This window comes from Rhinoraja longicauda, chromosome 3 (assembly GCF_053455715.1).
Source record: "Rhinoraja longicauda isolate Sanriku21f chromosome 3, sRhiLon1.1, whole genome shotgun sequence".
NCBI lineage: Eukaryota > Metazoa > Chordata > Chondrichthyes > Rajiformes > Arhynchobatidae > Rhinoraja > Rhinoraja longicauda.
In genome coordinates, this window is record NC_135955.1 from 60,923,429 (window position 1) to 60,939,431 (window position 16,003).

Genomic DNA, 16,003 nt, shown 5'->3' on the forward strand with positions numbered 1-16,003 from the left:
GAAAGAGGTTCTGTCTACTGTATCTATGCCTCTCAAGATTTTATCTACTTCAATCAGGTCTCCCCGCATGTGAAGACGTGAAAATCTCCATTGCTGTGTCTTTCTTCAAAGTTTCCCAGACAGAATGCAACACATCTCCTCTTTAACTGAGGATAGTAACTCACAAAGTTGGACCAGTTGAAGTTCCCACCCACCCCCCCTCCACATAACATTGCAGGCTGAATGTTACAATTATGTTGATTAGCAGGCAGTGTGGTGTTGGCACTGTTCCACTGTTCATGCATTGCCATCCAGATGCCCATTTGCAGGGGTGGTCTTATATAACCCCTACAGTGTTTTAAAATGGAGCATGATCGATGACAAAAATCAGACCTTTGTACACAAAAAAATGACTAAGAGAGAACCATATTATTAAATTATGAATGATCTTGTAACATTGACAGTTTTTCACTGACTGTCAATTTGCCATGGAATGATAAGAATACATCCTAAAAATCCTTTCCTTGTAGAACAGCATTACTTACTACCAGTTCCTATTTGAAATACACAGGGACACAAACTATAATTTAAAAAATCCATTAAAGCTTCCATCATAATGATTTGGTGGGCGTCACTGTGGCTAAAAGACCATATACCATCTTTTTTGTTTTGTGTTTTTTGTCATTCTGTGCAACTTTCTACATAAAAATATAGTTTAATGTGGAAAACTAGTGCTTTTTTAATCTAGAATTTACATTTACAGGCAACAAATCCCTAAAACCCTCTTTACATATAATATACCAGAATCCACACTCAATTTCTCAACGAACCAGACAAGGCTTTTGTTTATATCCTTTTCTTTCCTGCACTTTTTCCCAACATATATTTCTCAGACATATATTGGAAATGTCAAATTCTCAAAGACATCAAAAATTAAATTACAAGACTCAACAAAAAAAATGACACAAAGAAAAAACACATGGAAACAGTTAAGCCTAGAAGGCCGAATTTCTTAAATTATGTCCAAACCACAAATAGAAAGAATAATACTGTGAAATCACGGTTCTAGTTATAAAACAGCATTAACCAGCATCTGATTGTTAAAACTTACCCCCAAAACAGATAAAAGAAGAACGACTTAACTTTTGTACATTTTCTGACCGGTTCCATAAAGCTCCAGGTCAGGTGCAGTATTTACATTCTTTAATCGGTAGCGGTGAAAAAGAATCTATTTAAGTGCAGGACATTCCTTGTGTTGCAGTAGTGATTTTGTTTTCCATTTAGAAGTCTCGAATGTACACATTATGTGCCTTTGTCTGAAGAGAGCTTTTTTCCAAGCGCAGTAGCATATGTTAGCCACCACCGTCACTTGGGGATGGCTGAAGAGTCTGGGTTAAAGAGCTCCTTATACAGGGGAGGGAACAGGCTGTTTGCAGTCTCTGGGTGCAACAGCTTGAATGCTTGGAGCTTGTCGGTGTGCAGGTTGCAAAGTGCAGTTAAAGTTGGTAATCTGGAGATCAGCTGAAAGAGTCAAAAATAGAATACAATAAACTCCGTCACCAACTATATTCCCCTCAACCATTTTGCTATTTTGACTGTGTCATTGTAAGTCTAGCAGCAAATCCGAATTAACATGAAGAAGGGTCTCGACCCAAAATGTCACCTATTGCTTTTCTCCAGAGATGGAGAGGGATCCTGACCTGAAACCATCTATCCATGTCCTCCAGATATGCTGCCTGACCTGCCGAGTTACTCCAGCACTTTGTGTTTTCTCCCTCCTTGTTTGAGTGTTCCTATCATCTCCACTAGATCTTGCTTGATATGTGTGAACTATTTTCCCACAATGAAACATTATGGGAAGACAAATGTCAAATCTAGTTCAAAATCCTAATATCCAGTGACAGTTTGATATTGAAATTAAGTCAATAAATTAAAGTAACAGAATACTTCACAGTTATAAGTAACATCCAATGATTAAACAGTCCAAGGGACTGAAATAATCTTGTTAATTTTTAAATGTCAACAGTAGAGGGCAGCACAGGTGGCAGACCTGTTGCCCCACAGCACTAAAGAACCGGTTCAATCCTGACCGCGGGTACCATCTGTGTGGAGTTTGTACGTTCTCCCTGTGACTGCGTGGGTTTCTTCCGGGTGCTCCAGTTTCCTCCCACATCCTAAAGACATGTGGGTTTGCACATTAATTGGTCTCTGTAAATTGCCCATCATCATGTGTAGTGAGTGGCTTAGAAAGTGGGATAACATCGAACTAATGTGAAACGGTGATCAATGGTTGGCGTGGACTCAGTGGGCAGAAGGGCATGTTTCCATGCTGTGTTACTAAAGTTAAAACTAAATTATATGTCCTGTCATGTACTTATGCTAAGTTCATTGTTTGCATTATTGACAGGATAAATGTTATATCCTTGATCATTCATATTCCAAGGTAGCACATGAGTAGACTAATTCTAGTTGTCACAGAAAAGTCTGTGTTTCCTGTAGACAGTTTTTGTATTACTGAGAAACTTTCAGTTAAGCCCGGCCTATTCCATTTGTACTCCCAACTGATCATATCAGTGTGCCTTCCCAGCTCCAATCCTCCCATTTGATCAATGAATCAGCTCAACAATTACCTTTGCTAACGTGTCATCGTCCAGGTGATTTTTCTGAATCACGTGCTGTAGTGCAAAATAAACCTTTTCCTGTAGCTTTTGAACCTTCCTCGGTTCCATTAACCATGGTCGATCTGAAGGATGTGAGGAGAATACAGAAGAATGGTCACAAAAAGAGGACATAGGTTTATGGTGAGGGGGATAGATTTAATAGGAACCGGAGGGGTAACTTTTTTATACAATGGGTGGTGGGTGTATGGAACGAGCTGCCGGAGGAGGTAATTAAGGCAGGTACAAAAGCAACGTTTAAGAAACATTTAGACAGGTACTTGGATAAGTCAAGTTTGGAAGGATATGGGCCAAACACAGGCAGGTGGGACTAGTATAGATGGGGCATGTTGGTTGATATGGGCAAGTTGGGCTGAAGGGCCTGTTTCCATGCTGTATAACTCTCAAACTATAACTGTAGTAAAATGTGGATAAATGTGAGGTAATCCACTTTGGTGGCAAGAACAGGAAGGCAGATTATTATCTGAATGGTGTCAGATTAGGAAAAGGAGAGGTGCAACGTGACCTGGATATGCTTGTACATCAGTCATTGAAAGTAAGCATGCAGGTACAACAGGCAGTGAGGAAAGCTAATGGCATGTTGGCCTTCATTGCGAGAGGATTTGAATTTAGGAGCAAGGAGGTCCTACTGCAGTTGTACAGGGCCCAGGTGAGACCGCACATGGAGTATTGTGTGCAATTTTGGTCTCCTGATTTGAGGAAGGACATTATTGCTATTGAAGGAGTACAGCGTAGGTTCACTAGGTTAATTCCCAGGATGGCAGGACTGACATATGATGAAAGAATGGATCGACTGGGCTTGTATTCACTGGGAATTTAGAAGAATGAGAGGGGATCTTATAGAAACATATAAAATTCTTAAAAGATTGGACAGGCTAGATGTCGGAAAAATGTTCCCGATGTTGAGGGAGTCCAGAACCAGAGGTCACAGTTTAAGAATAAGGGATAGGCCATTTAGGACTGAGATGAGAAAAAAACCCTTCACCCAGAGAGTATTCTCTGCCACAGAAGGCAGTAGAGGACAATTCACTGGATGTTTTCAAGAGAGAGTTAGATTTAGCTCTTAGGGCTAAAGGAATCAAGGGATATGGGAAAAAGCAGGAATTGGGTACTGATTTTGATCATATTGAATGGTGGTGCCGGCTCGAAGGGCTGAATGGCCTACTCCTGCACTTGTTTTTCTATGTTTCCATAATGTGAGATCCATGTAAAGAATGAATGAACTAGACTACTGCATCCGATATTTAGGTCTGAAATATAGTTTCAAACTTGCTAAACACACTCACCTGGCGATATCAGAACAGCAGCCGAGAACAGAGCTATTTCTTCCTCAGTCAGCTGGAGGGAGCATAAACTTTTAGCAAAGTCAAAGACAGCACTCACTAGATCATCACAGCCTGTGAGGGAACAAATGGCAATCATAAGATGAACGGCTCAAAGAATAATAACATGAAAATTGTTCAAAATGTGTTGACATTTTCTTTCCATTGATATTCATATCAAGACATCTGTTTTATTTCTCTATCGAATTATTGGAAGAGCAACGTGGCACGTTGAGACCATAGTGAATAACGGGCAGCTTTATATATCACATCAAGGGTGGCACAGTAGCGTAGCAGTAGAGCTGCTGCCTTACAGCGCCAGAGACCCCGGTTCGATCCTGACTATGGTTGCTGTCTGTACGTTCTCCCCGTGACCACCTGGGTTTTCAGCGGGTGTTCCGGTTTCCTCCCACACTCCAAAGACATACAGTTTGTTGGTTAATTGCCTTTGGTAAAAATTATAAATTGTCCCTAGTGTGCGGGATAGTGTTAGCGTACGGGGTGATCGCTGATCAGCGTGGACTCAGTGGGCTGAAGGTCCTGTTTCTGCTAAAGTCCAAAAAGACTAATCAAGCAAGTAGAGGTGCTCTAACTACTTGAAGTGCTGCATTTGGGGAAGAATAAATTATTTAAGGAGCTGACCCGAAGAGTGATTGGAAACCCTGAGTCTGAGGACAAACATTCTGTGCTAACTTAAAGGCAACAAGGAATCAAGGCTTCAGGGGAGAATGAAGAATTGAAGCCAGTTTGTGAATTAAGTTGTTTCTGCAAAGTAGCCCAATAGATTTTCCCATGTTTTTGATCTACCTGCAATTCCATCTTTTACGGTCCATAGGTATGAAATTCTACTCATCTATGTAATCTTGAAGGGCCTATGTAGTAGCTGCAGGCTTCCACACATGGGGCTGCAGGTACCTGGTGAGGTGAAGAAGCTGGGCAGTTTGTGAGCTGGTGTGCTCCTTCTGCTCCCTCTGTTTATGAAGGGCATTTGTCTGTTCCTGATATTCTCAATATCATCACAAATGCTCCTTCTCCATTTTCAGCAGTCTGACAACAAGATACAGCAGGGGGACAGGCCTTTCAGCTCATCGAGTAATTGCCGACCTTCGATCACCCGTTCACACCAGTTCTATGTTATTCCACTTCTGCATCCCTCACTACATACTCGCGGCAATTTAGGCCAATTAACCTACAAATCCACAGGTCTTTGGGATGTGGGAGGAAATCGGAGCATCTAGAGTAGATCCATGCACTCATAGGGAGTAGGTGTAAACTCCATACAGACGACACCCGAAGTCAGGATTGAACCCGGGTCTTGGGTGCTGGGAGGCAGCAGCTCTTCCAGCTGTGTACTGTGCCACTTTTATGGTTTGTATTTCCAAGAGTCAGTAGGGGTGCTGTAGTTATTTCATGGAGACCTTAAGCACACCCGTGAATCTTTCACTTTGTCCTCCTGGCAGCTTTTTCTCGTGATTAGCACAGAACTGAGTGGTAGAAAGTGCACAGGAACCTCAGTTACTCAGTAAGACCCATTACATATGCAGGTTCCTTAGTGGTGCCCAAAACCCCAAGGAACTGTCGGACTGAGAGCCTAGAATGGAATGTAAAGTTATCAAGGACAGAGGGGCAGTCAAAACCTTCAGGAAGAGGAACTTCAAAGCCCTTTAGGGTTGCACGGTGGCGGGGCAGTATAGTTGCTGCCATACAGTGCCACAGACCAGGGTTCTATCCTGATTAAGGGTGTGTTTTCTGTACAGAGTTTGTACATTCCCATCGTAACTGCCTGGGTTTTTTTCTGGTTTCCTCCCGTACTCCAAAGACGTACAGGTTTGTAGGCTGATTGGCTTCTGTCAATTGTAAACTGTCCCTAGTGCGTAGGAAATTACTAGAGTATGGAGTGATCGCTGGTCGGTGTGGACTTGGTGGGCCGAAGGGCCTTTTTCCACGCTGTATCTCGAAACTAAACTACGAAACTGCGCCTTCCTCCTTGATGTAAGCACCTTCGGCTCTATCCTGCATGATGAGTGGTGAGGTAATTAAATCTGTACATTGAAAAGATTTCAAATCACAAAGAGTTGTAGAGCCTGATCTTACCGAGTGCTTTGAATATTTGCATGCCTCCGTATTTTCCCTCAAAGAGCACTGTGTTGTTGAGTGTGTTAAAGGCACGGCACATTCTGACCAACACCACCTCCAAACACCCTAAAATACAGAGATCACCCAGTTCATTACCCTGACCAATGAGATAATATAGTAAATATTTTTAACACAACCAACCTAAATTATAGATGAAGCCATAGTTATGTAGTCTTCACAATAAACAGCTTACTTTTGATCAGATTTCAAAAATGAAAACTCAGTGGCTTAAGTAACAGATATCTTTTCAATTGCTTTGTGAATTATTAACATAAAGTATGTAGAAAAAATAAGTCTACTGTTCAAACCCTGGAAGAGAGATGAAGCAATGAGTGATGATTTCCTCTCATATGAGTAAGTTTCAAATTAGGTTCATAAGTGGTAATGTGTAAACCATTCCAAAGCTTATCAAATTCCCATGCTCTCTGATGCGAGTTAAAACTATTAAAAATGAATGATTATTAGTCTGAAATGCTCCTTTCTCCTTATAGGAAGTATTTCTGTTCTGTTTACTGGTTTGAGTCTCTCCTCTTTGGTGTTTTGAATGCATAATTCACATGTAGAGATGGTTTGTGTGCTGCTCATTTAATGAGGGCGAGCCATGAGTGCAAGTTTGTTCCTATGGAAAATATAGCAACATACTATGAAAGTTTATTACATTTCCCATTAATCTTGAGCACAATGGTCAAAGTTTCTGTTCATTTATGTATGAATATATGTTTTTTTATTGAATTTTTTACTGAATATATGTTTTTTTACTAATATTCCAATTGCTTCAGAATGTTTCAGATTGGTGGTGAGTTGGACTATTAATTTTCTTCCACTTTTTATTTCCTGCTTTTCACACATTTTGTAGGCAATTGGCAAGCAATTAAATTTGAGTATAGGAGCAAAGAGGTCCTTCTACAGTTGTACCGGGCCCTGGTGAGACCGCACCTGGAGTACTGTGTGCAGTTTTGGTCTCCAAATTTGAGGAAGGATATTCTTGCTATGGAGGGCGTGCAGCGTAGGTTCACTAGGTTAATTCCCGGAATGGCGGGACTGTCGTATGTTGAAAGGCTGGAGCGATTGGGCTTGTATACACTGGAATTTAGAAGGATGAGGGGGGATCTTATTGAAACATATAAGATAATTAGGGGATTGGACACATTAGACGCAGGAAACATGTTCCCAATGTTGGGGAGTCCAGAACAAGGGGCCACAGTTTAAGAATAAGGGGTAGGCCATTTAGAACGGAGATGAGGAAGAACTTTTTCAGTCAGAGAGTGGTGAAGGTGTGGAATTCTCTGCCTCAGAAGGCAGTGGAGGCCAGTTCGTTGGATGCTTTCAAGAGCGAGCTGGATAGAGCTCTTAAGGATAGCGGAGTGAGGGGGTATGGGGAGAAGGCAGGAACGGGGTACTGATTGAGAGTGATCAGCCATGATCGCATTGAATGTCGGTGCTGGCTCGAAGGGCTGAATGGCCTACTCCTGCACCTATTGTCTATTGTCTATTGTCTATTGTAAATTGCCCATGTTCAGGAGAGTTAAACAGCTGGCGTCCAGCAGATCAACAAACACTTTGTTGAAAGGTCTGAAGATGGGAAGATGGACACAAAAAGCTGGAGTAACTCAGTGGGACAGGCAGCATCTCTGGAGATAAGAAATAGGTGACGTTTCTGGTTGAGACCCTACTTCAGATGGGAAGTTCAGTGGTGCATGAAACTCCAGGCTTCCTGTGGTACTAAACAGACAGGATAGTGTGAGAAAGCATGTTGTCCACCTGCTTTGCCATTGTGGTGTATACAAGGAAAATCAGGTGAATCAGAGGCTTTTGGGAATGGGTGACGGTGGGATTGCTGGATCAGGAGTTGAAAGGGTGAAAAGAGGATATATGCCGGGATGCAAAGGTTGAGATGGAATGTTTGAGGGAGTCAAATGACAGATTGTAAAGGGGGCTGGGGTAAGGATTGACTGCTGGAAGTCAGTGGGATGGGGAGGTGTCAATTGTAGATGGAGTACAAGAGCAGTTGATGGACCTGTGGACAGGGTGAAGATGACAGATCTGTGATTAGATGAGGTTGGGAGCTAAAATGAGATTGTTAGTTGGAAGGGTGCAGTCAGGTGAGCCAGGCAGGGAGGTCAAGAGTCAAGAATGTTTTATTGTCATGTGTCCCGTCCCCAAGTCTATATAGTTCGGAGCCCATTTGTAGTACATAATACCCTCATGGTTGTAGGGAAGAAGCTGCTCTAAGGATAGCTAGGCAAGTATATTACTTAAGAAAGCCTATTTGTGATTGGTTAACAACATTACATGTTCAGGCTGGGACTGATCGAAATAAGGCCGCTTCAACACTTCTTACAGCACCATGAAGCATGCTTCTGTCTTAGTGAACCATGGATGTCACTGGACACTGGATTGTATATGCCTGGGCTCTCCTCTCTATACTGGCCTAGCAGAAACTGGTAAGATCTATTTTTCTTTATGTTTTAAATCTCATTCCCATTTGATTGTATAGTGCACACAGTCATGATCTGTTTCAAGGCAGACTGTCACCTGCAGGAATATAGTGCCTTGCCTGAAGGTAGTACATCCAATTATTCATGCTGATGATGCTTGTTGAAATCGGAGAGTATCACAGATGAAATGGACCATCCCCACAGTAGGTGGAGTGAAAAGAGATTTAGATAAGTAAATGCCCTCCCTAGATCATCTTCAGAGATGCCACTTGACATGTTGAGTTAACTCAGCATTTTGTGTCCCTCTCTAAATTACTTTATTGAATCACAGAAATTCAATACAGTTGAATTTCCCTGCACTTTCCCTATTATCCTATCCTTTGTTTGCTTTATGTACAAATCTTATATACCTTTGAAAGTCACTGTTAAATTTACTTCCATCACCCTTCTAGATACTGCATTTCAGAATCTATCTGAATGCTTTTACCGCTGACACTTTGGCAACCAGCCTAATCAGCATAGTCAGATAAATTAAACTTTGAACCTTTTCACGACTCTATGGCTTCGGATCACAGTAATAGATGCACTTGTTCACTAAAAGAAAATCAGGGAGATTACTGAGTCTTCGGACAGTTTCCACTCAAAGAATTTGGCGAAAGAACTATTTTTTGTCATGCCAAAGTAATCAATACATTTACATCAGAATAACTAGATACCATTCAGTTCAGAACTTCCATCTTAACTTTTATCTTAACATAGAGTCTTACAATGTGGAAACAGGCCCTTCGGCCAACTTGCCCACACCAGAAACATGTCCCATCTGCACTAGTCCCACTTGCCTGTATTTGGGCCATATCCCTCTAAACCTATCCTATCCATGTACCTGTTTCTTAAATGTTGCAATTGTACCTGCCTCAACTACTTCCTCCGGCAGCTCATTCCATACCCACACCACTCTTTGTGTGAAAAAGTTACCGCTCAGGTTCCTATTAAATCTTTCCGCACCTCACCTATGTGTGATAAAATTTTGAAACTGCAAAAAACGATTACGTTCAACCTGTTCCATCAGCTCAATGTCTACATTGTTATGCTTGGGTCTGCATGCACATACACAAAATAGTTGCAGCAATTTTTACCTTGCTGACATTGTCCTTTAAGTGCCACCAGCATTGATATTTAGCCATAAGCAAGAGAATGTTATGCATCATTTAAGTATAGTTGTAACCCATACCTGATTTGAGAAGGAGAATTTGATCATTCTGACACAAGTCCATAAACCCTGTAATGCGTTTGGCAAATTCGACTACGTACTGAATTGCATGCGTGACCTGAATTGCACACTGCTGCCATATGACTTCCCTCACCTTTTGAAAGAGAAAAGAGATACAGTAATGGAATAAGAGAAACAAAATCGCACAGAAACATTTTCATGTGTCAGAAACATATGCCAAAAAGAGCAGAGGCATTTTAGGCAAAATACAAAAGAGAGAGATATATGGTATTGATTTTGAAAGCTGCTTTAGCTTGGCCGAGCAACCGACTGAGAAGCATTAGAGGGAATGGATAGTGGACTTGTGGCTTGAATACTATCAATTGCAACTTGACCATAGCTATTTATCTTGTTTATCCATCCATTCCCTTTTTGCAACTCCTTCTATGTTGATTGAAAGATACAGCATGGAAACAGGCCCTTCGGCCCACTAAGTCCACACTGACCATCGACCACTCACTTACACTAGTTCTATGTTATCCCACTTTCTCGCTACTTCCTACACCCTAGGGGAAATTTAAAGAGGCAAATTAACCAACAAAGCCACACATCTTTGGGATGTGGGAGCAATCCAGAGCATACGGAAGAAACCCATGCAGCCACAGGGAGAACATGCAAACACAGCACCTGAGCTCAGGAACAAAAGCATGGTGGTGCTGGTGAGGCAGCAACTCTACCAGTTGTGCCAATGTGCTGTAAATTTCCTTGCCTTTTCCTTAAAGTAAACCTTTCCATTTCCTGACTAAATTTAACTTATTTATCTTTGCTACTTAATTTTTCTACAGATTGGTAAACCCTGCAATTACGTCTTTGTGACATGAATGTCAGGAATATGCTATTTTAAAATTTCATATCATACTTGTTCCTTATTTTCAAAATGCAAAACAAAAATGGCAGATGCTGGAAAACAGTAATTTCTGGAGATATTCACCTGGTTTGGCAGCAGCTGTGGTGAGACAGAGGCAGAGTTAACATTTCACGTTGATGTTCCTTCATCAGAATACTTGAGCAGAAGTCAAACGTGTTTTAAGTTGCAGAGGAAGAGGAATGGTGGAGAGAACAATTGTAATATCTATGACAGAACATCTGTGATTACCAGGACTTCTCCATCCTCCACATGTGGCACCATTGATACCTCCACCATTTGCATCATTTAGCCACTCTTGGTCTTCATCCCAACACATTAATTGCCATTGTTCTCCCAAATAAACCTGGCAAATTACACTTCAACCTTTTGTCCAATTTCTGTGCAACTTAAACATGTTCACTATCCCATGGTTCTAATATGGTGCCAGTGATCTTAAATGTTACTCTGTAGAGTCCACAGGTCCATCAATTGCTCTTGTGTTCATCCGTAATTGACGTCTCTCCATTCCACTTTGTCTCCATAGAGGACCTGATGAGTAGTTCCACTATTTTTTTAAACAATTGTCCTTGTGGTCCAAATTTGAATTTTGTAAAAAGTATCTTTGAATAGATGACATAAGACATCATGGTGTTTTAAAATATGACATAATCCAAGCTTTTAATGCAGGAAGCGGCATTTAAAAGGCTTTTAGATAGGCATGTGAATATGCAGGGATTCGAGGCATATAGATCATGCGCAGGCAGATGAGATTAATTTAAGATGAAGATAGACACAACAAGCTGAAGTAACTCAGCTGGACAGGTAGCATCTCTGGAGAGAAGGAATGGGTGACGTTTCAGGTCGTGACCTTTATTCAGACTGGTTAGGGACAAGGGAAACGAGAGATACAGATGGTGATGTGGAGAGATAAAGAACAATGAATGAAAGATTTGCAAAAAAGGAAATGATGATAAAGGAAACAGGCCATTGTTAGCTGGTTGAAGGGTGAAAATGAGAAGATCGTGCGACTTGGGTGGGGGAGGGGGAATGCCGGGGATACCTGAAGTGAGAGAAATCAATATTCATATCACTGGGCTGTAAGCAGCCCAAGCAAAATGTGATTGGCATCATGCTTGGCACAGACATTTTGGGCCAAAGGGCCTGTTCCTGTGTAATACTGTTCTGTGTTCTCAATGCCTTCTTTGCCAATTCATCTCTTTTGCTTTTGAATCAATATTGACATTTTATACTCTACGTCCCAAGCTTTTCCCAGGAATATTCAGCTGAATTATTTCAAATAAACCTGGCACATTACACAAAATCACCTTGATCCTATCATAGTTATGGGCAGCAGAAGTGATTTCATGATCTGGTAGGAAACCATTGGCAACAATCATATCTCATTGACTGCAGTTTACAGGCATGGATAGAAGGATACAGGCCATGTGCAGGAAGATGGGAAGTTTAGTATAAACTAGACCAAGTGGACCCATTGGGCCCATTCCTCGTAGAGGGGGGACAGGGAAGTGGAGAGGGTGTGATTGAGCGAGCCCTGGACTCAAAGCCTCTCCTGTATTGTAGCACCCTCAACCCCACCCACTCAATCCCCCTTATCCCCCCTCCTCCCCCCACTGACCCACTCCATCCCCCCAACCCTCTGCCACTTGCCCCTCCCCTGCCCCATCCCCACTTGCCCCTCCCTCACTTGCTCCTCCCCTACCCCCACTCCCCCAGCCCTGCCTTCACCCCATTTCCCCCTCCCCACCCCTATTCCCCCCTCCCCCTCCCCACCACTCACCCCCACCTCCCTCCCCTCCTCTACCCAATCTCCCTGCCCGCACCCCACTCTCCCCCCCACCCCCACCCTGCCCTCCTCCCCTCCCCCACTCTCCCTGCCCGCACCCCACTTTCCCCCCACCCCCACTCTTCCCTTCTCCCCACCCTGCCCTCCTCCCCAGCCCCACTCTCCCCCCACCCCCACTCTCTCCCCCCCACCCCTCCCCCCACTCTCTCCTCCTCCACCCCCCCCTTCCCCCCACCCCCACTCTCTCCCCCATTCCCTCCCCCATTCTCCTCTTCCCAACCCCCACTCTCCCCTGCCCCGCACTGTCTCCTTTCCACCCCCACCCCCACTCTCTCTTACCCCAACACCCAACCCCCTCACCCCCCACACCCACTGTTCCCCTTCCCCCACTCCCACTCTCCCCGACCCCCGCATTAGTTAAAGGTTCGGGGGGGGGGGGGGGAGCGTATTAGTTAAAGATCCGGGAGGGGGGGGGGGGGGGGGGGGGTGGGAGGGTAGCGCATTAGTTAAAGGTCCGGGGGGAGGCACATTAGTTATAGGTCTGGGGGAGGGGGGGAGAGCGCATTAGTTGAAGGTCCGGGAGGGGCGAGGGCGCGCATTAGTTAAAGATCCTGGGGGGGCGGCGAGAGCGAGCTGATCTCTTGAAGACGTGCGGGTCGCATTGTGACATCACATGCTGAACAACGGGGGGGGGGGGGGGGGGGAGGGGGGGGAGCGAGCTCATCTCAGTTGCACGGATGCCATTGTGACGTCACACGCTGAAGACCTTCAAGAAATGGGTTAGAAAGGAAATTTTTAAACTTTAAAATCTCTCTAGCTTTAAAAATGTAACTTATGCTGTGCACAAACACAAGGACAGAGAGTTTTAGTAATAGATAGATAGATAGATAGATAGATAGATAGATAGATAGATAGATAGATAGATAGATAGATAGATAGATAGATAGATAGATAGATAGATAGATAGATAGATAGATAGATAGATAGATAGATAGATAGATAGATAGATAGATAGATAGATAGATAGATAGATAGATAGATAGATAGATAGATAGATAGATAGATAGATAGATGGATAGATAGATAGATATCATGGTCAGTACAGACATGGTAGGCCGAAGGGCCTATTCTTCTGTTGTACTGACCTCTGTTCCACAGGTGACCAGAGATCATTATTTTCCACCCATAAGTAGAAAAGCCTCACACTTGCGTCAGTGATGAAGCAACAATGATTGAGCAGCTTTCGCAAAGATAAGCTGCTCACAAAGATCATGTGATCTCTGCAGCAAGGACCTCCCCATTCTGCTTTTGCTGCAGAGTGCTATACGTTCAGCGGGACTCCTGCTTCTCATCTGTTTAGTTTAGAGATACAGCATGGAAACAGGCCCTTCGGCCCACCGAGTCCACGCCGACCAACAATCACCTTGTGCATTAGTTCTATCCTACACACTAGGGATAATTTACATAAGCCAATTAACCTACAAACCCATGCGTCTTTGGAATGTGGGAGGAAATCGGAGCACCCGGAGGAAACCAACGCAGTCACAGGGAGAACATACAAACTCCGTACAGACAACACCCGTAGTCAGGATCGAACCCGGGTCTCTGGCGCTGCTGCATCACTGTGCTGCCCTAATGATGCCAACAAATGGGCTGGGCAGGTTCACGGACAACAAGGATGATAAATCATAATTCCCAACTCCAAAATGGACTGGAACATATTAATCAACTGTGATTATTGTCGTAGATGAACTAGTTTAGTTATTTAGTTTAGTTTAGTTTATTATATTTACGTGCACCGAGGTACAGTGGAAAGCTTTTGTTTCACTTCATTTCTGATGTGCCCAGGAGTCCTGCTCAGCTACCAACAGGCTTTCTCCCTGTAACCTGCCATTGCTACCTCTGCTGGACTTCTCTACTTATTCTGGATGAATTCATAGGGACATATTTAATGAATAGGTGCCAAGCTGCAGCTTCTGCCTCTGGCTAAGCAGAGCTTGGGGTGTCCTATTGCTTTCTACTTGGATTGTCTCCTGCTATTCCAAACCCCCACCAGCTAAAATAGATTACAATAGACAATAGGTGCAGGAGTAGGCCAATCGGCCCTTCGAGCCAGCACCACCATTCAATGTGATCATGGCTGATCATTCACAATCAGTACCCCGTTCCTGCCTTCTCCCCATACCCCCTGACTCCGGTATCATTAACTCTATCTCGCTTTCTCTTGAAAGCATCCACTGAATTGGCATCCACTGCCTTCTGAGGCAGAGAATTCCACAGATTTACAACTCTCTGACTTAAAAAGTTTTTCCTCATCTCCGTTCTAAATGGTCTACCCCTTATTCTTAAACTGTGGACCCTGGTTCTGGACTCCCCCAACATTGGGAACATGTTTCCTGACTCTAACGTGTTCAATCCCTTAATAATCTTATATGTTTCAATAAGATCCCCTCTCATCCTTCTAAATTTCAGTGTATACAAGCCTAGTCGCTCCAGTCTTTCAACATATGACAGTCCTGCCATTCCAGGAATTAACCTAGTGAACCTACGCTGCACTCCCTCAATAGCAAGAATGTCCTTCCTCAAGTTTGGAAACCAAAACTGCACACGGTACTCCAGGTGCGGTCTCACTAGGGCCCTGTACAGCTGCTCCACATCCTTGTATATAGAGGTCATCATTTATTTTTCAGATTGTATGAATTGGTGCAATGTAGATAAGTGTGAGGTTATTCACTTTGGAAGTAAGAATAGAAAGGCAGATTATTATCTGAATGGTGTCAAGTTAGGAGGAGGGGGAGTTCAACGAGATCTGGGTGTCCTAGTGCATCAGTCAATGAAAGGAAGCATGCAGGTACAGCAGGCAGTGAAGAAAGCCAATGGAATGTTGGCCTTCGTAACAAGAGGAGTTGAGTATAGGAGCAAAGAGGTCCTTCTACAGTTGTACCGGGCCCTGGTGAGACCGCACCTGGAGTACTGTGTGCAGTTTTGGTCTCCAAATTTGAGGAAGGATATTCTTGCTATGGAGGGCGTGCAGCGTAGATTCACTAGGTTAATTCCCGGAATGGCGGGACTGTCGTATGTTGAAAGGCTGGAGCGATTGGGCTTGTATACACTGGAATTTAGAAGGATGAGGGGGGATCTTATTGAAACATATAAGATAATTAGGGGATTGGACACATTAGAGGCAGATAACATGTTCCCAATGTTGGGGGAGTCCAGAACAAGGGGCCACAGTTTGAGAATAAGGGGTAGGCCATTTAGAACGGAGATGAGGAAGAACTTTTTCAGTCAGAGGGTGGTGAAGGTGTGGAATTCTCTGCCTCAGAAGGCAGTGGAGGCCAGTTCGTTGGATGCTTTCAAGAGAGAGCTGGATAGAGCTCTTAAGGATAGCGGAGTGAGGGGGTATGGGGAGAAGGCAGGAACGGGGTACTGATTGAGAGTGATCAGCCATGATCGCATTGAATGGCGGTGCTGGCTCGAAGGGCTGAATGGCCTACTCCTGCACCTATTGTCTATTGTCTATTGTCTA

General features: G+C 43.5%; 1 protein-coding gene across 1 annotated transcript in view; it reads right to left on the minus strand.

The window, feature by feature from the left end:
- Positions 1-206: 206 nt before the first annotated feature.
- Positions 207-16,003, minus strand: part of rorb (RAR-related orphan receptor B) — a 55,389-nt gene continuing 39,592 nt past the window's right edge. Inside the window, exons 6-10 of the mRNA XM_078396790.1 lie at positions 9,785-9,917; positions 6,074-6,181; positions 3,944-4,054; positions 2,610-2,722; positions 207-1,500 (exon numbers count right to left, since the gene is read on the minus strand). Coding sequence (XP_078252916.1) covers positions 1,345-1,500; positions 2,610-2,722; positions 3,944-4,054; positions 6,074-6,181; positions 9,785-9,917 — 621 coding nt within the window. The 3' untranslated portion in view covers positions 207-1,344. The remainder of the gene's footprint in view (positions 1,501-2,609; positions 2,723-3,943; positions 4,055-6,073; positions 6,182-9,784; positions 9,918-16,003) is intronic.